The 22,913-nt window shown below is 45.0% G+C and overlaps 1 protein-coding gene and 1 pseudogene across 1 annotated transcript; one reads left to right on the top strand and one right to left on the bottom strand.

Moving 5' to 3' along the window:
• Nucleotides 1-9,635: 9,635 nt before the first annotated feature.
• On the top strand, nucleotides 9,636-21,394 carry LOC147444779 (uncharacterized). The gene is made up of 2 exons (XM_086527319.1): nucleotides 9,636-11,211; nucleotides 20,945-21,394. Exons 1-2 carry the CDS (start codon nucleotides 9,748-9,750, stop codon nucleotides 21,161-21,163), a joined length of 1,683 nt encoding a protein of 560 aa, XP_086383445.1. The 5' UTR covers nucleotides 9,636-9,747; the 3' UTR covers nucleotides 21,164-21,394.
• LOC147444780 (uncharacterized) lies at nucleotides 15,188-17,679 on the bottom strand (annotated as a pseudogene).
• Nucleotides 21,395-22,913: the final 1,519 nt, after the last annotated feature.

Below are 22,913 nucleotides of genomic sequence, written 5' to 3'. Positions count from 1 at the left end.
CATTCTAGGATTTTCCTCTGATCCTAGGTTCCACTCTTCTACTTCTTGGTCATCTGGAAGCAACCAGTTTGGTCCGCCTCCTTTTCGTTTGGTCGATTCTTCAGCGTATCCCAGGATGGTCCATTCATTTTTGAATCATTATTATGATCCAGTGGGTACTCTTCAGAACATACTGGTTCCTCTACTATACCAGTATCAGCTGGTTCCACCATCCTTCCAGTTAGCTGAACTGTTCTTTCCCCTGTATTGACTTCGGTAAACTGATCAGGGAATTGTCTCTTCTGCTTGTCAGCCTGCTCTTTGTTCAGCAAGACTGCATTCAAGTCGATTTCTGCCAAAGGGAATATGTTCATAGCCTCTAGCATTCACTCGATCTTCTTGGCTCTGTACTTCTGACACAACTCTTTCAGCCTCAGTTCCTTTTTCCAGCTCATGGTATTGTTGGTCTCAATTTGGATTCTGCCACTGGCCCCTTCTATGGTCAAAGTTTGGTTTGCATAGTCATGAACAGCATGTGCTGTTCTCAGCCATGGGCGCCCTAGTAGCATCCCATATGCTCCCTGCACATCCAGGACTAGGAAACTGGTTTTGAATTTCTTCCTCCCAACTCTTATCTGCATGTTTTCAATCATACCCGGCGCCTGTATGACTCTATGATCTTCTATTCTTACTTTGAATGGTGCTGGTTTCATATTAGTGATACCCATTCTTTGCTGAAGATGGGCTCCCATTATGTTGACTCCTGCTCCTCCATCCAGGATAGCGCTTGAGAGAGGTTCCCACTGCTTCCTGACCTTGTAGTCTACCTGAATAATTGGAACTTCATCATCCCGGACAGCCGTCAGGTCCACTGTTCTGGCCTCTGCCTCAGCTTTCCTGCACTGTCTAATAAAGTTGGCCACCTCAGGCAAGGTCTTTCTTATATCCTCCAGCTCTACAGTCAGCTTCTGGATTCTATCACAAATTTTCACATGAATTTCTTCTCTCTCTTGGTCAGACTGATTGTCAGAGCTTGAAGAACTGGTATCTTTACACTACCATTCTTCTTTTGCAGTGCTTCCACTCTTTCCATCCACTCCCATTTCATCAGCTAGTCCATGTACCACAGCCAGCATGGTCTCAGTCATGGCTGGTACTTACTGATCTTTATCAGTCGATTGGGCTGGTATCCTCTGAATGACTCTAGCTTCGGAACTTTCTGGATGCTCTGGTAGCTTCTTAGCTAAATCCTCCGTGATTTTAGCTGCTAGTTCCCTCTGCTCTTGCCACTCATCTACCACCTTCTCTTTACCTTTGGCCTTCTAAACTTCCCTTTGTTGAGCCCACTTGCTGCTGCTAGAATTGACTGGTGTTTCTGAAGTGTCTGGGATTTCTTCAATGACTACTACCTTGCTCCTAGTAACTACCCTGACTGGGACTAGCTCTGGTGCCTTAGCCTCAGTCGTAGTCGTTACAGGTGCATCTGGACATTGGGCTGCAAAATGGCCATACTTCCCACAAGTATAGCAATTCATGCTCCTGTTCTGGAAGTTGCCTCTTCCTCTTCCTCTGCCCATTCCTGGTTGGTATCTGCCACGTCCCTGACCAGTACCACTGGTACCTGGTCTCTCCTCTTGAGCTACTTTGATTGATTCTACCTTCACTGGTTCAGTGTAGGCAACCATTGATAGATCCTTTCCTTTCTTAAAATGGTGAATTCTGATGCCACAATTATTCCATAGGTGACCAAAGGCCTTGCAGTAGGTACATTGTGGACATTCAGTGGAGATATGGTCCTTGGATTTGCATCTTGAACACCAAGTCTCCATCTTTCGAACTGGTTGTCTTGTGTGGATAATTTCTGCAATCTGCCTAGCCATCTCTTCAATTTTCTTGGTCCATGATCCCTTCTTTGATTTCTCCTTTGCTCGTTCATTGGAGCTGCTCTAGGAGCTACTGGACATTTCACTGGAATCAGAAGTTTCAGTAGCAGGGCTACTGCTACTAGTCCTTTGCTTCTCGTGGCTCTTTTCCTTCTTAGCCTGCTGTTCCAATTTTAATGCGCTTAGGACCAGATCATTGGATTTTTTTGTAGGAGCTGGTACCTCCTGCTCCCTAAGCTTCTTGCTTCTGAACCCATTCAGGAACCATGCCCTCAATCTCTTCTCAGATGGCGGTTCTTGCAACTGCCTGGTTAGCTCTTTTATCTTTTCCACATAGCTGTGGACTGACAAATTCCTCTATTTGATCTTATCTAATTCACAGAGAATATCTTCGTCCCCTCTATTATCGGAATATTCCAACCTGAAGGCCTTGTCAAGCTAAGGGCCTAGAAGCAAGGGGTGAGTCTGAATTGAGCTCGGGGCTTTGCCTATATAAGGGGCAAGAGGCTGGGAGGTGAGGTAGGTTACAGACCCCTGGCCTCACAACACTTCATACATGGTCCTGTTGGGGTATAAAGCCCAATGTGGTCGCCCAGGTAAGTGGGCGGGCCGCCAGGTATGTACACATATTCTTTTGTAAAAACCTAATAAGAACTCACTATGCTCTACACATTACAGTAGAGTGAGTTCACCATATCGTCGTGCTCTTCTTCTCGCACTCTCTCTCGCGTCGCACTTCCGCTCGTACTCCTTCAACTGGTATCAGAGCTCAGATCGAGGCTCGGCGCAGCACTGTAGGAGGCTAGAGTCACCAACTCAGATTGGAGTGAAATTTGACAGGCGAAGACATGGCCCCGAATCTCGTGGGTAAGCCCGAAGGCCTTTGTGTTGTCAGAATTTCATTCTGAGGTCATCTTGGCCACCGTTCGGCTTCGACAAAGGTCTGCGCAGACCATTTTCGACTACGTGGTCTCGACGGGTGCAGATCTGACTCTGCAAATTTGGGGTTTTCGGCCTACGACTGCAGGTGCTGAGGATATTGACACTCCCAGAGTGTTGATTTGTGGCTGTCTACATATCGAAGGACGGCTCACAGTTCTTGGAGCCGTGTCACATACGACACGGGCGCATCTACACATACTGTAGGCAACATCCACTAGTTCATCAGGTAGCTTGTGTTTGCTGCTTGATATTCCAGATTTCATCCTGACATTGCAGGTACTTCCACATGGGATGTATTGTCAGAGATGATGTATGTCTATTGAGGGTTTCCTGGCTGTGAGTCACGCAGCAAACAACCGCCGCAGCGGTTACAGCATACAGTGGGAAATTTGTGGATGTATGACTTTGTGGGAAGTCTATGTACTGTCAGATTTACTGCAGCCTTTGTTGAGGGTCGAGTGAGGTTTTATTGAGCTGGGGGATTCTCGAATGTTGAGATCCTTTCGGTGATACAGGTCTTGGAGCGATCCCTCGAGCACCCTTAGATAGGCAGCTAGGATGTATTGACTGTGAGTTAGACAGTTGGGATTGCATCTTTGCTTTACTGCCGTTGAGGCATTTTCACAGTCTATGCTTATAGGACAGTGACAGGACAGTGAGAGACAGTACAGGTGCAGGACAGGTTTACCCGCAGCTTACAGTGTCAGAGAGACAATGTTTTTTGAGCTGTTTTTTGGTCTGTTTTTAGTACACTAGAGCCATTTTACAAAGGAGACTCTATCGAAATTTCTGCAAAATCTGAAGCTTTCTTGGTTCATTTGACAGGTTGATAATGGTTTAGAGGTCAATTTACAGGGGAAACTCTGCCGAATTTTTCCCAGAAAAGTAAACTACTGTGAAGCGTAGCTATGGCTGGATCACAGGACACCGCTCTTTACAATATCAAGAAGTTGGATGGAACCAATTTCCCATTGTGGAAGAAGCAGATTTGGCACGTGTTGGTACAAAAGAACCAGATAAAACCTATAAAGCTCAAGGGGATAAAACCAGAAGATATGGACGAAGATAAATGGAGCGAAATGGATGAATTGGCACTTTCTACCATTATGCTGACTTTGGTAGAAAGCGTTTACTTCAATGTAGCAGACGAGATGTCGGCTTATCAAGCATGGTTAAAGCTGAGTGATCTTTATGAGAAGCAGAGTGCAGCTTCACATGTATACTGGCTTAAGAAGCTTGTTGACTTGAAGATGAAAGAAGGGACACCTATGTCCAATCATCTGAATGAATTCAACACAATCTATAGTTAGTTGTCAGCTCAAGGTGTCAAGTTTGATGAACCTGTTAGAGCTATGTTCTTGTTGATCACATTGTCGGAAAGTTGGGACACTTTTCGCACAGCTTTGAGTAATTCTGCACCTCCAGATGGTTTGAACATAGCAGGTGTAGAAGGAAGTCTGCTTACTGAAGAAACCAATAGAAAGACAATGGACAAAGGCAAAGGAAAAGCCTTAGTTGTCAGGGGAAGGACCAAAGAAAAGTACAAAGGTGGAAAGAGGAATCAGTCTCGTAGCAAGTCCCGCAGTGCTAAAGGCAAGAGTGACATAGAATGCTACCATTGTGGCAAGAAGGGTCACATGAAAAGAGACTGCAGAGAATGGAAAGCAGAAAAAGGCAAAGAGAAAGCTGAAGACCATGGTGAGAAGAACAAGTCCTCAGGGAAGATTCAAGAAATAAATGTGACAAAGACTGTTGCAGAGGATGACAGTCTAGTGTCAGGAGACATCTACTTCTTGAAGAATACAATGGACTCAGCTCTTCTTACAGCATCTGATGGAAATGCAATGAGTGACTGGATAATAGACTCAGGGGCATCACTTCATGTGTCTCCAAACAAGGAGTGGTTTACTTCTTATGTGACCACTAAAGATCATGTTCAGCTAGGCAATGGGCAGACATGTGATATCTTAGGTGTTGGAGATGTTCAATTGAAGTTTCAGAATGGCTCTTCTTTCACGCTGAAGAATGTGAGACATGTTCCCGCAATTACAAAGAGCTTGATCAGCACAGGTTTACTTGATGATGCTGACTACGTCACCATTTTTTGACAGAACATGTGGAAGATATCCAAGGGTTCTATGACAGTAGCACATGGAGTAAAGTCTGGAGGACTTTACATGATTTATGTATCAAATGTCTCTAAAAATGTAATCAATGTAACCGAGCAGCCGAACGTTTCTTTGTGGCATAGCGGTTAGGACATATGTCCAAGAAGGGAATGGAAATCTTGTCTCGTTCTGGTTATTTGCCTGGCTTTTCATTTAATGATTTTGAATTCTATGAACATTGTCTGTATGGTAAGCAAACATAGCAGCCACATAAGCATAGAAGCAGTAGAAGAGATACACAGTTGGCACTTGTTCATAGTGATTTGTGTGGACCTATGCCTAACCTATCTCTAGGGGGAGCTTCTTACTTTATGACATTTATAGATGATTACTCGAGGAAAGTATGGGTTTACTTTCTCAAGCACAAGGATGAAGCGTTTAGTGTTTTCAAAACGTTTGTGACACTTGTGGAGAATCAGAGTGGCAAGAAGCTTAAATGCTTACGCACTGACAATGGTGGAGAGTATGTTTCAAAGGCCTTTCAGGACTTTTGTGAGTCAAAAGGTATAAAACGTGAACTTACTGCTCCTTACAATCCTCCTCAAAATGGTGTTGCTGAGAGGATGAATAGGACCATACAAGAGAAGGTCAGAAGTATGTTGTCTAATGCACAGCTGCCAAATGGGTTTTGGGATGAAGCTGTATCAACAGCTGTTCATCTTGTAAATAGATCTCCTAGCAAGGTTTTGCAGAAGGATTCAGTGCCAGAGATGGTATGGTCAGGCAAAATGCCCTCATACAAGCATCTCAGAGTCTTTGGCTGTGAGGCATATACTCACGTTCCAAAGGAATTTAGGAACAAACTTGAGCCAAAGAGTAGAAAGTGCATCTTTCTAGGCTATGGTAATTCTGGTGAGATGGGGTATAGACTTTGGGATCCCGAATCCAGAAAGGTTGTCCGCAGCAATGATGTTCACTTTAATGAATCCAAATATCATTCTAAACCAGAGAGAGTTGAGGAGATTAGAAGAGTTGTCTTCCAAGAAGATGGACCTGCACGTGCAAGACAAAATGTCAGAGCTCAAGAGGAGCAAGGACAGGATAGAGTGGAACCACAGGTTGTGGCTGAGCCTGAGCCACCTATTGTGCGTAGATCTGGACGTTTCACGCGACCTCCTGATAGGTTTGTTCCATCTATGAATTATGTCATGTTGACTGATTGCAATGAGCCTTCATGTTACAAGGAAGCAGTGCAAATGAAGGACTCCGGGAATTGGCAATTGGCCATGCAGTCAGAGATGACAGCTCTGCATAAAAACCAGACATGGAAGCTAGTTAAATTACCACGGGGCAAAAAGGCTCTACCCTGTAAATGGGTTTACAGGTATAAGATCACTGCTCATGATAGTCAGCCAAAGTACAAAGCAAGGCTTGTTTCCAAGGGCTTTGCAAGAACAAGGCATTGACTTTGATGAAGTCTTCTCTCCGGTGGTCAAGATGACTACATTGAGATGCTTTCTTGCATTGGTTGCCATATTAGATTTGGTGTTGCACCAAATGGATGTCAAGACAGCATTCTTGCATGGTGATTTAGATGTGGAAATTTACATGCAGCAGCCAGAAGGGTTTGTTGAGAAAGGCAAGGAAGATTGGGTATGCCAGTTGTTAAAGAGTCTTTATGGCTTAAAACAATCACCGAGGGCATGGTACCATAAATTCCACAAGTTTATGCTTTCTCAAGGCTACAAACGTAGTGAGTTCGATCATTGTCTATATACAAAGAAGGCTAAGGATGGCAGTTGGCTGATCCTTATTTTGTATGTGGATGACATGTTGATTGCTGGCAAGCACTTGGAAGAAATTTCAGCTTTGAAGTCAAAGATGGCAAAATCGTTTGACATGAAAGACATGGGTGAGGCAAGTCATATACTTGGTATGCGCATTGAGAGAGACAGATCAAAGAAGTTGATTTGGTTATCTCAAACAGAGTATATTGACAAGGTTTTGCAACGTTTCAATATGGAGAAGGGAAAGGCATTGAGTGTTCCATTGCCACCATATGTGAAACTTAGCAAACAAGATTGTCCTGTGTCTGAGGAAGAACAGGCTGAAATGGATAAGATTCCATATGCGTCTGCAGTGGGTAGTTTGATGTATGCAATGATTGCTACTCGCCCAGACATTGCATTTGCAGTGGGAGTAGTAAGTCGATACATGTCAAACCCAGGCAAGAAACATTGGGAGGCAGTGAAAGGAATATTGAGATACCTGAAAGCTACAAAGAGTATGCGTATATGCTATGGGAGTCAGGAGCTAAGTGTAAAGGGTTTTACAGACTCAGATTATGCAGGTGACTTAGACAACCGAAGGTCTACGTCAGGGTATGTCTTTACATTGGCTAGTGGAGCAGTATCATGGCGTTCTAGATTACAAGATTGTGTTACTCAGTCTACTATAGAGGCTGAATATGTTGCAGCATCAGAGGCATGCAAAGAATCAATTTGGCTTAATCGACTAGTAACAGATTTGGGAATCAAAGAAGAGATGCCTGTGTTATATTGTGATAGTCAAAGTGCTATACAATTGGCTCGCAATCCAGTTTATCACTCAAAGACAAAGCATGTGGATGTGAAGTATCATTTCATTGGGGAAATGCTCGAGGATAAGAAACTTCAGCTTGTCAAAGTTCACACCACAGAAAATCCTGCTGATCTACTTACAAAAGGACTTCCCTCAGAGAGCTTTGCACATTTTCGCAAGCAGTTAGGTGTAGGGTAGTACATCACTTCTCTACATCTCTTGTATATTAGCTTGTATAGTAGCTTCTCTCACACTTAAAGTACCACATTGGACTTTAAGTGGGAGGTTGTTGGGGTATAAAGCCCAATGTGGTCGCCCAAGTAAGTGGGCGGGCCGCCAGGTATGTACACATATTCTTTTGTAAAAACCTAATAAGAACTCACTATGCTCTACACATTACAGTAGAGTGAGTTCACCATATCGTCGTGCTCTTCTTCTCGCACTCTCTCTCGCGTCGCACTTCCGCTCGTACTCCTTCAAGTCCCAAGTGCCCAACATACTTGTTGCAAGTATCTCCCACTAACATTCTAGGACAATGCATTTGGGCTTCATGGTGCAGGCAATCGAAAAGCAGAAAGTGTGGTACTTGTGGGTACATGGCAGGTAATAACCTCCCACTGCATGTTTGCTTGCCACAAGCCACACATGATCTACCAACTACAACCATTTCAGCTCTTAAGACAAACACACATAGAGGGGTAGACACTCGAGGGCCCTGCCCTCCAAAGTGCATGCCTCCCCTTATATCACAAACCACCCTGTCCATCTCCTCAATTGAAGCATGTAATGTAATATAGAAGAAGATTAGGGATGACACAACCAACTATAAGTACTTCAAAGCACGTTTCTAGCCTTAATAGCACTTGTTAGCACACAAGAGGACTTCTTGGCACCCATATCACATGTCAAGCATTGCAATGCATTTGCATGCATCTAAGTATGAAGTGCTCTGAACTTTTAAGCACATTTCTAGCCTTAACAACACTTGTTAGCATCCATGAGGGCTCTTTACCACATATCAATGTATGTCAAGCACTTCAAGGCACTTGCACGTTCTTGAAATTCCTTGCAATTTCAATCAATTTCTAGTGCACTTTCGAGCACTTTGAAGTGCTCGGGAACAATTCCTTGCACTTTTAAGCATGTTCAAATGTTTTCAAGCCTATTGGAATGTGTACACGAGGGTGGAATGCAAGAAGGCATCCGATGATGCTATGGAGAGAGATGAGACAGAGAGAGAGAGTATGTACTAGTGATGAGCCCATGAAAGAGAGCCGAGAGCTAGTGTGACATTGCTCTTGAAGACAAAAGCCGGGAGATGATGCAAATTACTCATGAAGAAAAAAGCTACCAAACATTTAAGGGGGTTCCATTGCATAGTTGCAAAAGGTTGTGCATAGTTCTATTATGCTAGGTGGTCACACATAGTTATCTCTTGGTGATTATGCACCCTCTGACCACCACCTAAGTTACTAAAAGGAAAATCACCAAAATACTCCTGTAATTTGTGAGAATTCCCAAAATACCCTTCAAAGTTCAAAAATGCTTTTTTTTACCCTTGTATCATTTTGGAATGGAGTTGCCTAAATCCTTGCATAGTGTAATGTTTATGACAGTGGGGTTCACAAGAAGATTTAGAAATTTTCTCATGTAGGAAAAGGGAGACTTTTTCAGTGTTTTTCATTCAATGCATAACATCATGAGCTTCTGTGAGGGAGGCACGGCATACTTAGCTAGGTACGATTGGGGGCAGGGGACCGCCGGCCCGCTGCCCGGCCCACCGGGCCGGCTGTCCCCTGCCCCCAATCGTACCTAGCTAGGTATGCCATGCCTCCCTCACAGAAGCTCATGATGTTGTGTTAAGTCATAATGTGGAAATTATTGTGAGAATCTGTCCAAAACTTCTGGTGGTTCCATCTTTTATGTTTTAGGCATAATTATTCACCAATGAGCTCACAAATAGAGGCATTAAGAGTTGCAAATTGCGAAAAAATAGGGCATCAAGGGAATTTTTGGGCAAATATACGGGTGTATTGGGAAGTTTTGAAATTGGAGGGGTATTTTGAGAATTTCCACAAATTGCATGGGTAGTTAAATAGTTTGGTAATGTTTCCTCTAAATATCCTTGTCCTCACACATGGACTCCTGTCGAAGCTTGCTTTAACCGACAAGTTGACAACGAATTACATTCCATTATCATCTTCCGCTCCGATCATTTTAGCTGTGCACACTCCTTCGTGAACATTGCCATAGCCATGACCACTGCAAGCTCCTGCACTCTTTCTTTTTCTGCACCTCCCGCATCTCCCTCATCTGTGCTTGCATCGAAAGGCTCTTCTGTCTTTTGTCCAAAACTTTCTTTGCCTTCTGCTGCGCAGGTCAAAGTAGCCCTTTCAGATAAAAAACAGAGGCGTTTCTCCGTGACTGCGCAAGCTCCTCCTGCTGGCGATGGATCTGACGCAGCGGTTTTGGAGAAGCCAGATGTATCTCCGGCAGGGTCATCTTCTGATGCAATCCATCAGTTTCTGAAGAGAGATTACAAGTGGGGTTTTATCTCCGACATAGAATCTGTTTCCATTCCCAAGGGTTTGTCTGAGGATACGATCAGATTGATATCTGCGAAGAAAAATGAGCCACCATGGCTTCTTGAGTTTCGCTTGAACGCTTACAAGCAGTGGCTCAAAATGAAAGAGCCGAAGTGGTCTGATAATCAGTACCCAACCATTGATTTTCAAGACTTCTGTTATTACACTGAGCCTAAGCAGAAGGAGAAGAAACAAAGCTTGGATGAAGTAGACCCGGCTCTTCTTGAGACTTTTCAAAAACTAGGTATTCCTCTTACGGAACAGAAGAGGCTGGCCAATGTTGCTGTGGATGCGGTTTTTGATAGTGTGTCGATAGCAACGACTCACAGAAAAACCCTAGAGGCGGCAGGAGTCATTTTCTGCTCCATCTCAGAAGCTGTTAGAGAGTACCCCGACCTGGTCAAGAAGTACCTTGGCAGAGTTGTCCCGGTGGCTGATAATTTCTATGCTGCTCTGAATTCAGCAGTTTTCAGTGATGGGTCCTTTTGCTATATTCCAAAGGATACTGTTTCTCCCATGGAAATCTCTACATATTTCAGGATTAATGCACTTGAAACAGGCCAATTCGAACGCACCCTCATTGTTGCTGATGAGAGGAGCTTTATTAGCTACCTTGAAGGATGCACTGCGCCTTCTTATGACAAGAATCAGCTACATGCTGCTGTTGTGGAGCTTTACTGTGCGGAGGGTGCGGAAATCAAGTATTCTACAGTTCAAAACTGGTATGCGGGTGATGAAGAAGGGAGGGGTGGGATTTACAACTTTGTAACTAAGAGGGGCCTTTGTGAAGGCAAGAACTCTAAAATTTCATGGACGCAAGTAGAGACAGGATCTGCCATCACTTGGAAGTATCCTAGTGTGGTATTGAAAGGCGATAACTCAAAGGGTGAATTTTATTCAGTGGCTGTAACGAATAATCGGCAGCAGGCGGACACGGGGACAAAAATGATCCACGTAGGGAAGAACACCAGGAGTAGAATTGTTTCAAAGGGGATATCTGCTGGCCGCTCAATGAACTGTTACAGGGGCCTCGTTCAAGTCCAGCCAAGTGCGCGTAATTCAAGGAATTTTTCACAGTGTGACTCTATGCTAATAGGAGATCAAGCAGCAGCAAACACTTATCCGTACATCCAGGTATACTTGTTTGTGAGAGTTTTTTTGAAAGTTTTTTAGATTGAGATTGCAACATCTGTGATTCACAGCAGCTGAATTTCTTTTTTTGACCGCTTATTTATCACAACTGTATGATTGGTATTTAAGGAAAACAGTCATCTACTGGTGTGTGCATGGCGGGAGGGTTGGGTATATATGGGGGAAGAGTTCTTCCTTTTCGCTCTTTTACCTTCTTCAGCCCCATTATTAGATTTTGCTGGTGCCGACAATGCTAGTGTTCAGGTGTCTCCCTGGATTCGTCCAGACGGTCCCAATTTCTCCCAGGGACAGGTGTCAGGGAGTGGGGCCTTTGATGCCCTCTCCCATACTCATTTTTTTCCCCCTTTTATCAGGGTCGTGGAGGCTGAGGGCTGGGTCGGGCAGCTTGCTGGAGACCCTATATAGGGAGCCAGGGGGTATGGGGTGCAGATTTGGTCAAGGCTGGCTGGCAGTGCTGGATCCATTCCCAGCTTTTTTGGTCCAGCACCTCTGGCGTTTTTAAGATCAGCCCCAGCGTTTTTGGTGGGCAGCAGTTGCAGTGCGTGGAGCTCCTCGCACGATGCAGCATCTCCTCAAGGCGGCCTTACACAGACCCTGCGATCATGCAGTGGCAAAGTTTCTCATTTGAGATCCAGATCTAGTTAGATCTAGATCTAGCCAGAAGGAGGTGCATTAGATTTATGCTCTTAGAGCATGTTTTGGTGGTACCCATGTGGACTCTGGAGACTGTGTGAGTGGTCTTGTGTGCAGGAGCAGTTGGCAGTGTCAGGAGCAGTCACAATTGTGTATATCTCATTCCTCTACAAGGAAATTAAAGGAACCATTTCTCATGCTAAGTAGCGCACATTCTAGCAAGGAAAGAAGTAAAGATGGAAGTGAAAAATTCTAGATCTTCTCCATTTCAATTCCGCTGCACCTGACATATGTAAAGGCTATGGATCCTTGTTGACGACCCGTCTTTACCCTTGTTTATCCCGACCCCTCTTTACGGAGGGGAACCTGATGGAGGTTTGAGGATGAGTAGCAGTGCTAGATTGCTTTGGTTTTTTCACATGGAGTCATGTTACCGCTCTTCTTGCGGGGAGCAAGTATGTTTTGGTTGGATCCAGAGGGGGAGCTATTCATTTCTATTTCTTCAGAGAGGACTGTTTAGACAGCAATATGATCTTCTTTAACACTTTTGGAGTAGGTTTCTATGGCTCTGTTTGGATTGACAGATTTGTTGTGCCTTTTGCAAATGCACGTCTTTCTTGGAATTGTCGACTGAGCTACCTATCTGTTGTGTAGCGTGCCGATCTTACGCTCAGCTTCTTCCTCCCTCTTGTGTTCTCTCTACTTCCTCGTCCTCGTAGTTTCTTAGGAATTTTCTGGCCTTAGCCATGTAGGCACTCAACTTTGAAGTCCCAATTGTGAGGGCTAGAGTCTCGGTTCCAGCTTTCTGGCATGTTATAGATCAACCCCAGCGTTCTTCATGGGCTTGTTGCAGTTCCCCTAGCCTGTTCCTTTACTCTTTCCTTGATGGTGTTATGTGTATTGGATGTTGATTGCGCAAGTGGATAGGATAGTTTTGGTGAAGATTTTAAGGAAGCAAGTTACAATAGTGGGAGTATATGTGCTCTTTTGAGTGTGTATGCAGCGTGACATATTGTATTGGATTGTACCTACTACAACATTGATCTCTGCAGATGCAGAGAGGTGGCAGACATTTGGTTTGACATCAGGGAGTTTGCTTGAGTAGCTAGGCCCTTTGTGGACCCCAACAGCTTCTTTGGCAAACATTTGGCAAACATGACCCTCAGGTGATGACTTGTCAGATCTTCCTATTTATAGCAGTTCGAGTTTACCGGTGGTGTGATTCTCTTTGAGTCGAGTTTCTTGAGATCCGAGTTTTTCGCTATTCAGCGACAGAGGAAGCAATTTTACACCATGCTCTCTCAGATTTCTTTTTGAGTTACTTATTCTCTTTACCTAGAGTTCAGCGAGAAGGGGGCTTCCTATTGTTTGGGGGGGGGGGGGGGGGGGGGGGGGGGGTTTCTTGGCTTTAGCTATGTAGCTTTCGGTGACGGTGTTTGCTCGGTTCTGACGTATGGTTGAGTGTTGTTACCTCAGAACGTACTTTTGAGGATACTTTCCCTTCAGAGGGGGCTTCCAGGTTATTTTCTTCAATCGACAACCGGTGCTCCATTCACCGGAGTACCATGCACAATGTCTTCTAGTCCTTGGTTTTCTTGTTCATTTCTTGTGGCTTTGGATGGTGTGTTTAAGCCCACAATGCAGTTAGTATCTTGGTGGATGTTTTCTTGAGTCATTTTGGTGGTTGCTTCGTCTTTCAGATTTGTGGTGTGATAGTTGCTCTTCTTAGTGCATTCAAGTAGTATTTCTTATGTCTTGTCTTCCAGATTAATCTCTAGAGACTACCATTCGTGACACACCTACTACGCTTATCCTTAGATTGACATGTTTGAAGTTTCGTACAGGTAGATAGTGGTTCTTCCTGGACTAGGAACCATTTACAATTAGTTGGCATTCTTTACAGTAGGGAAACGGTCTTCTTGGTTCTAGGTTCCACATGTATATTTTCTTTTGGATTCACCTACCTCAGGTGATCCAGTTACACACATAGAGAATGTTTATGGCAGCTATTCATGGTCCGGGTGTTCTCCCTTTAGAGGAGGATGTGGAGCCAGCTTGAAAATTGGTTTCTAGGCCTGCTTCCTTAAGTTTTGGTGGTTCCATTGGTCACTCTAGCTACCTGGTCCTATTGTTAGTTTCTCTTTGATAGTTTGAAAGGCTGCAATCTCTGTCGGTCCCCAAGTAAAAGGAACCCCTTGTTGAGTTAGCATATGCAAAGGAGAGGCAATTTTTGCAAATTTTCGAATGAACCGCTGATAACAGAGCACAAGCCCATACAACTTCCAACTTCATGAACATTTTTCAAATCAAGCCAATCACGAATGGTCTCTACTTTGGCCCGGTCCATCTTTACTCCTCCTGTTCAGACGATGTGTCCCAAAAAGTGTATCTCTGGCAAGAAAAACTCGCTCTTTTTCCCATTGATAACCAATCTATGTTTTTGTAGTGCTTGGAAAACTTGTAGAAGGTGGTGTCTGTGTTTTGCTTCGTTCTTGGAGAAAACGATGATGTCGTCAAAGAAAGTGCCCATGAATGATCGATACTCTTTGAAAGTCCTATCCATCATTTGGTTGAATGTCGCAAGAGCATTTGTAAAGCCAAATGGCATAACCAAATATTTGTGCAAACAAAAAATTGTCTGGAAAGCTGTCTTGTAGACGTCTCCCGGAACAATGCGGATTTGATGATATCCACTCTTCAAATCAATTTAGCTAAAACAAGAGGACCCTTGTGGTCTGTCGAGTATATCATTGATCCTTGGAATAGGGAATTTGTTCTTGATGATAAGTTTATCCAGAGCTCTATAGTCAATGCACGTTCTCCAAGAACCATCTTTTTTTAGTACAGCAACAGCGGAGAACTTTCTTGAGAATAGAAAGGTGAGTGTCATTGTTTCTTCATTTTGGGCTCGGCTGACTCGATAAGGTGGCCGGTTCGGTAGTGTACTACCAGGAATGAAATATCGTGTGATCCTCAGGATGATAACTCACCTGGTAGGCCTTCAGAGAAACAGTCAGCCTATGCGTGTAAAAATTCTTGTTGTTTCTTTTCTAAATCAGACATCTTTGACCTTTGTTCATCGTTCAGTTCCTTCAAGCATAGTTACATGGGACGGCGGGTCTGGGTCGGGGTCGGGACGGGACGGGATGACAAAAGTCAGGAAACGGGGACGGGGTCGGAACGGCAAGAAACAAAGAGTTTTTTTGGCATTTTTTGACCTATACACATGCCACACACATAGAGCATCACTTTGACCACAAATTTACACTAAATAGATTAAAGAGCACGAGTCATATAGGCGCAAATGTGCTAATAAAACATCGATGGATACAAAATGAAAAGTGCATGCCACAAGGGCTCAAAATGGACAAGCCTCAAGGATAACAAAAAGTACAAAGGGCTAGGTAGACTCTAGAGGAGTAGAGTCTAGACTCGAGAGTAATCAATCATCAATGATCATCAAACTCCGGAAGTGCTCGCTTGCTGAATCTCCATATCGTCGTCGTAGTCGAGGTCGTCAGCGACATATGAGGCTTCGCGAGGCTCGCATTGAGGCTCGAAGTCCTCCTGTAGCTCCTCCAAAAGTGTCTCGGCCATAGATGGACTCTCTTATGCCATCTCCCACTCAGTGAAGGGATCTGCCTTGTGTGTGACGCTCTTGGCAAGCATGCGCAAGTTAGCGCTCACAAGCACCAAATCATTGGCCCTTTGGACCTCAAGGCGATTCCTCTTCTTAGAGGCAATGTGGCTGTATACACTCCATAGTTGCTCCAAGCAACTAGTGGTACATGCTTGGCTAAGGACACGAACAACTGAGCGCTGGAAATGTGGGCCATCTCCTCCATAGTCCTCCCATCACAAAAGCGAGCCAATCTTGTTGCGATCAACCTGTGCATCTACACATCCGTAGGAGCCCTTCTTTTGCATGTAGTTGAGTAGCTCGTCTCTAATCTTGCGCCTAGTGTCACTGCTAGGCTCAAGGCGCTCCAATGCAAGCCGCCATCCTTTGCTCACCTCCTTGTCGGTCTCTTGACGCCTTCCTTGAAACTCAGGGTCAAGCACATAAGCTGCCGCATGAAGTGGAGAGTAGTATCCATTCCACCTCGACTCACACAAGCCATGAATCTCTGCATACTCAACAGGGTCAGGCACTAACTTCTCAAGTGTCTATCATCCAATCCATGGCTTCGTAGACTTTGCCAATGCATGGCTGCAAGCCATCCACAACTCGAAGTAGGTGTAGAATAGGCTTGACCATGGCGTCAAGAGTCTTCACCTCCTCCCACCAAGCGGCGTCCTCGGCCCATTCTCGGCATTTCAATCCTGTTGCTGATGTAGACTCCGGCATGGCCTGGAACTCATCACTGAGTGAGAGGCCCCTTAAGGCTTCGCCACATGTAGACAAGCGGCCTAGCATAAGCCAATTGAATGCAAATCTTGTCTCTGAATATTTGAGCAAGGACAAATGGCTCCTCTTTGAGAACTCATGGCGCACTTTTTGATGGTTGAGCACAAAGGAGACAATTCGAGAGGCGTCACCAATGGTGGATGAAATCCATGACAAGTTTCCTATGTCCTCGAGGAGGTTATTGAGGCAATGCGCCATACAAAATGTGACATGGATGTTGAGATACATGCCCTCAATGATAGCCCCGGTTGCCCTATTTGACGTCTCTCCATTTGCAACCATACAAAGGACATTCTCCGGGCCAATGATCTCTATGGTGCTTGTCGACTCCGCAACAAGCATCTCCGCGTCCTTGCCAGTGTCGGATGCATCATGTGACTCCACAAAGTACATCTCCCCCCAAGAGTAGGCCACCACTCCGTGGATGCACCGCTTGCGGGTGTCGCTCCATCCATCTACAAGGAGGGAGACGCCATTGGTCTCCCACAAATCCTTTGTTGCTTGGGCCGCTTGCTCCACAACAAGCTTCTCTTTGTCAAGGAGGGTGGTGCGAAGCCTCTCCGATGAAGGTGGCACATAAGAGGAGCCATATTCTCCTATTTTCGTAACCATGGTTCGAAAGTATGGAGACCTATCCACACAAAATAGAGCATGTTGTGTTAGTATGGAGAGTTGAGAGTCGAGACGTGATAATGAATACAAAATGGGAGATTGCAATGTGCATATGCCAAGGGAAACTCACCGCGAAGCATGGAAGTCATGGAAGAAGAATCGGGCAACCGATCTATCCACCTCTTCCTTCAATTTAGGATTCCAATTTTTGTTGAGGGTGCTTTGGCGATGCGCAACGGAAGAGGACGATGTAAATGCATTTGTCTTGAACGCTTGAGAGGTGGAGTCAAGGTTGGCTTCCCTTTGCTCTCGCGGTGTTGCCGTGGCGGAGGGATCAATGGCAACAAAACGGCCCCTCTTGGCCGCTTCCGCGATCTCATACACCGCGAGCTTCTCACCAACCTCTTCTCGGGAGATACTCAAGGGCAAAACTTCACCTCGTGACCGGGTTCATGAAGAAGATGGGCTCGCACTTTGTTTGTTTGCACCACCCGTTCTCCTGTACGGGCATAGCTTGCACGTCCATGGTCTTGCACCGCCACCTTTACCACTCGTGGTACAGTCGACTTCATCCCACCACGACCATGTTTGCACGGCGGGCCTCCTTCGAGAAGAGCGAGCTTGAGAAGTGGAGTTAGCTTGAGATGACATGATGGTGGAGAGAGAGCAGAGCTAAGAGGAGAGCTTGTGTGGAGAGAGAGTAGAAGAGAGCTTCAAAGTTGAGAGGGTAGAAGAGGGAGAGAGTGGGTAGAGAGACTCAAGGGTAGAGCTTGAGCCTTGAGCGCCCATAGGTAGACCGTAGACGGCGTAGAGTTTAGATAGTAGATGGTAGAGAGGAGAGCCTTCATTGAACTTGAGAGAAGATGAGGCCCAAGGGTGCTTTTATAGGCTCCCAAGGGACAAAGCCCCCCAAAAAAGTAGACGTTTGCTGCCAGTGTCCGTCAAAAACGGTCATTTTTTTGAGTTTTAAAAAACTGCCCGTTCCCGGCCGTCCCAGCCCATTCCCGACCATCCCCCTTCGACCCCGTCCATCCCCAGTACTACCGTCCCCGGCCCGGTTACGCTCGTTTTGCGTCCCTAAGCCCCGTCCCCTCTGTCCCCTGTAACTATGCTATAAGCTAAATGTTTTCAAAATATGATCCCAAAAGCTTTCAAAAGTCAATGCTTTCAGCAACTGTGGGAATGACATCCGGGCTCACATACCATCTATGAGGGATCTTCCACAGATCTAGTATTTTTGCTGACAGCCTTGGGATACAGACGGGGCACAATGGACATGTTGTCTGCTTTAGTACATGAGTTTGACATACAGCCTTGTGATATTCTATTTGCTACGATATGCAGGCTGCAGCATAGTATTGTGGATTATATGAAAGGCTCGATATGCTCGGGTTCTGGGTGGTCATCCTTCCCATGTGACCACTACTTTGGCTGCAGTTTGATCTGAGCTTTTGCATACCTTGCGCAGCCAATGGGATTCTTCAGCAGGCCTCTCTAGGGCAGCAGAGAGGAGACGGCATCAGTTTCTTCGACTAAGGGCGCGTACTACAGTTCTTTTCAGTATGGATAGAGGCACGATCACATGGCATTATGCCCCTCCACGGTGGTTTATTCATCATTCTTCTCGGTTTCCACCTTGATGTACATACAGCCCTGCCACTGATCATCCACAGTTTGTACTTATTCTCGAAGACGGGTTCTCTTGAGCAACTCTAGAAGTCTCTTTATACTCAGTATATAGCAACTTTTCTTTTCAAAACAATAAAAATAAAAAAGCAAAACAGTGCCAAAAAGTTCCACATCGGTTGTTCCGTACAGTTTCCTGCGTTTTGCAATGCAAATCACGGCGAAATTTTCAGGCTGTTTCTACCAGCTCTTGGTCCGTACGGTTTGGGCTTGGCTCATCATATTCTCCAGTACGGGTCATGCCACATCACCAAGTTGTGCCATATGACACTTGGGCAGAGGTAGTGTGGCGCGCAATCATTATGCCACGAGCACAGGGTGGGTTGGCATCATAGACTTTGAGATGAAGTGTCATGCGTTGGTTTTCAAGCTTAGTGTCTGATGTCTTAGACATAGAGAGATGGCTACTAGCTGATGGCAACCCTCTTATGGTTTCATTTTTGTTGATGCCTAGTTGTGGCCTCTAACTGTGCTATGCTGAGACCCTGGAGAGTGTAGCAGCAGATTCCTCAGTTTCAGCATCCTTGTTTGATTATTTGCTTGCATTGGCTGGCACAGTCTCCTTTGTCAGCAGAGTCTCAAGCACAGGCTTGTGCAGTTGCTTCAGTGGCTTGATGCAGGTCTGTCGCATGCGATTATGGCGCTTCTGGTCTACTCTAGGGGACTGGATCTGCTACGACATGCAGATGCTAGCATGTGTAGGCTTGCCGGTTGGGACTTAGGAAGGCGTTGCTGGCTTCGATTTGATAAGTGTCCGTTGTCCTTAGGTGGATGAGAATACAATGTTGTCTATGAGTTTGTCCATGCATAGTAGGATCGTCCATGGGTTTTGGGATCTTCTGATTAGCCACTGGATCTGCTACGACATGTAGCTGCTAGCATGTGTGGGCTTGCCGGTTGGGACATAGGGAGGTGTTGCTGGCTTTGATTTGATAGGTGTCCGTTGTCCTGCTTAGGTAAATGAGATTTCGATGTTGTCTGAGTTTGTCCACATGCTCACGTTGTTTGCATGCATAGTAGGATCGTCCATGGGTTTTGTGGCATTGTGTGCAGGGTGATTTCTGCAACAGTTTCAGAGCCCTCACTTATGAGGGGAGCCCTTGTGCATGCATTTGGCTGCATTCTAGGGAATTAGTTTTGTGCACAGCATATGTGGCAACGGGTGTTATGCTTTGGCAGATTTGGAAGTCTTGTTGTATGCATGCTTTCTGCAGTGAGCCTTCTATTATAGCTGACAACACTAACCAGCATGTGGTCAGAGCTATAACATACACATCACAATGAGTTGGATTATGCAATAACAAGACCTTATCTAATGAAGTAGCATAGTTTTTCCATACGGAAACCATATGGCAAACACCATACGTGTATGAAGGTTTGATTGAGATCCTCGAGATTGCATACATCAAATTACCACAGGGGATGAAAAAGACATGCCACCTTTGTCAATTATTTAGTGATTGCAGTTCAAAAGCTTGATGGCTACTACTGTAATCCTTTCATATGGCATTGGCTATTGCTTCTGGTTTAAATCAAACATTCTACAATTCAGCATGTAGATGATGCAGGTAGATTATGTTAGATCATGTCGTACACATAGTATACACTGAATACTATACAAGTACGTAAGTATGGTGGGAAATTTATCATACGAGTATGGAAAAGCTGTGCAGACTCTCTTGTTCAAACAGGTTCACAGTGTTGCTGATACAAAACTCCTTAGGTTCTATAGACCGACTTTCAACACTGATGACATGAGTACGTATGCTGTCACAAAGTGATGATATGAGATTCTTTACCGAACTGATGACGTGGCTGGTCGAACAGATCATGACAAGGCCGGCCCGTAAAATCTGTCGCTAACCGCGCTGTGAATCGCAGTTTGGGGCACCATGTTTTCAGCAGTGCTTGCTCTTGGGCACCAGATTCTGTAGCTTTTGCTTTTGGTTGTAGTGCCTAAAAAAGTATGCCTTTCTGGCAGAGCAATGCATGGTTGCACAGTTGCAGAGTGGACTCCCGAGTAGTGTGGGTAAAAAGTATGGAAAGGGGTGTCCGAGTTAGGGGCAAGTGCATCTGTGCAGAGAACTCCGCTCTACTGTGTCTCTACTCGAGCTGTTTTGAAGTTAAAAGTATTTTCAGTTTTCAAGCTCTGACGTGTCTGCTGTTGATTCACCCCCTCGCATGTGGTTTGCTGGTTACAGATGCTGTACCTGTTGTCAGGATAAAGACGATAATCTTATTTTTCTAATTCGTTCTCTGAATTAGTTGGTGCATTTGATTCACTGACGATAATATGATAGGATGTTTTATCACTAGAGCTATATGCTTCTCTTTTGCAAGTTTTAACAGGTACTAATATATGATTTGTATTCACAGGTGAAGGATCCTTCTGCTCGCGTTGAGCATGAAGCAAGCACTTCCAAGATTGGTGAAGATCAACTCTTTTACTTCCAACAAAGAGGTATTGATCAGGAGAAGGCAGTGGCAGCAATCATTGGTGGTTTTTGCAGAGAGGTCTTCAATGAGCTTCCCCTGGAGTTTGCAGCTGAGGTCAATCAGTTGATGAGCTTGAAGCTTGAGGGAAGTGTAGGCTAATCTGCAGGTGGCTCTTTTGACAAGACAGTTGTACAAAAGAATAAGAGGTTGCTGCTTATTGGCCAGTGTGCCGACATTTGTATGGTATCAAAATCAGTTTTAGTAAATTGTATCAGGTTAAATGTTTGTAGGAATCTTTGAGCGACATGACCCATCTAACTTGGGTTTCTGTATTCTTTTGGGTTCTCAATACCCCCCCACCCTCTAATTTTATGTTGTGTGCTTTCTTTATCTTACACCGTCGATGATTAGTAAACTCGGACTATTAGTTGAGAGTGTACAAATGATGGTATATTTCTTACAGTTCTTAAATTACAGTAATGTGTTGAAAATGTCGCATTTTGTGCTTCTGAATCTGAGTGGGTGTAATGGAAGGGCTTACTCTCCACGTTCGTTTCCCAGCACTTGGGCCTTGAATAAAATCAGCTAAGAGATACAACGCTCATCTCAAAAGGGTGTGAAAAATTAGGCTGCAAATGATTCTGGTCCAGATTAAGTCGAGCAAGAAGTTTGGAATAATATGTAGGCTGCCTGTTGGAGAGTCATGTGGAGGTGGTGTGGTCCTCCAGAAAAACCTATAAGTTGACCGTCTCTCCCCACGTGTCTTTGTATGTGGCTGCAAATGTGTATCTCTATGCCTTTGTATCTCTAGCAAGTAGCGCCCCAACTGTCTCTGATCTCGAGAGTATATGATCTCACGGAGCATAGGTTGCCCTCTAAATAATGACTCGTATCTACCTCTAAATATTAATCATCATAAGCATTGCATGTGCAAACGAAATCGTAGTAACAGGGAATGGCCATTTTCGGGTCCCCGGTTCCCCGTTCCCATCCTAATTTCCCGTTCCGAATCCTTGTTCCGTGTTTCAAACGTGAGTATCCGAAACAGGGAATGGCATTTCATGCATGTTGCCGTTCCCCGTTCCGATTTCCCGTTCCGGGTAACTATGAACGAAATGCTCCTCACTTTCCACCTCTCTGCATACTCGACACTCTCTCCTCCCTGGGAATGTCATGAGCTCACTCACCCCACCTCTATCTCTAGTAGGTGTGATGATACTCTGAGCTGACCAACCGCCACCCGTGAATTAATTGTGTGGCATGTAGGTGTCCATATAGCGTGGTTAATGTATGAACCCGTCCTTGAGTATGATAAGAAAATGATCTCTGTAGTGTGACATCTTCCGCTAAAGGGGAGATGTGATCCAAGTCTATTTGATATATAGCTACCAGAGATCCTGTCAGAGCACTATGTTTCTCTCACTATGTGAGAGATGAACCTAGGATGAGTAGGGTCATACTGGAATGGTGGCAAGTTCTTAAGATCAAGGCCATGTGCTCCAAACCATGCTCTGACCTGGGTGTACCAAGCTCTATCATATCTAGATTGCTATTTGTATGGCTGACTCAAATGCTTATCGTGTGAGTGTCTCGGTCGGGAGCTCTCTCTTTGTGGATAAAGCAGACCGTCTAAAAGAGTGCCTCCGCGACTATAAGGGGGTAGCAAGCTCTGCTTTGTGATGTCCTATGGCACTGAGTGCGTGCCTCGAAACAAGCAGATCATATATACTTGTGGTATCTTGATCTATGCCCATTGGTTATCTGTCAACCCAAGTGCCCACACTGTTGCTGCGTATATCACGGTTGGGGTGACTAATGTATCAAATAGCCACCCCTTTGTGCAGGGCTCCTGACAGCATGTCTGATGACATCTTCGCTCTAACATGGCCAAAGCTACATATCCGCGGGT

Source organism: Adiantum capillus-veneris, chromosome 13 (genome assembly GCF_014529385.1).
Source record: "Adiantum capillus-veneris isolate H3 chromosome 13, ASM1452938v2, whole genome shotgun sequence".
Classification (NCBI taxonomy): Eukaryota; Viridiplantae; Streptophyta; class Polypodiopsida; order Polypodiales; family Pteridaceae; genus Adiantum; species Adiantum capillus-veneris.
Note: the sequence above shows the minus strand (reverse complement) of the source record. Positions and strands in the feature narration are given on the sequence as shown.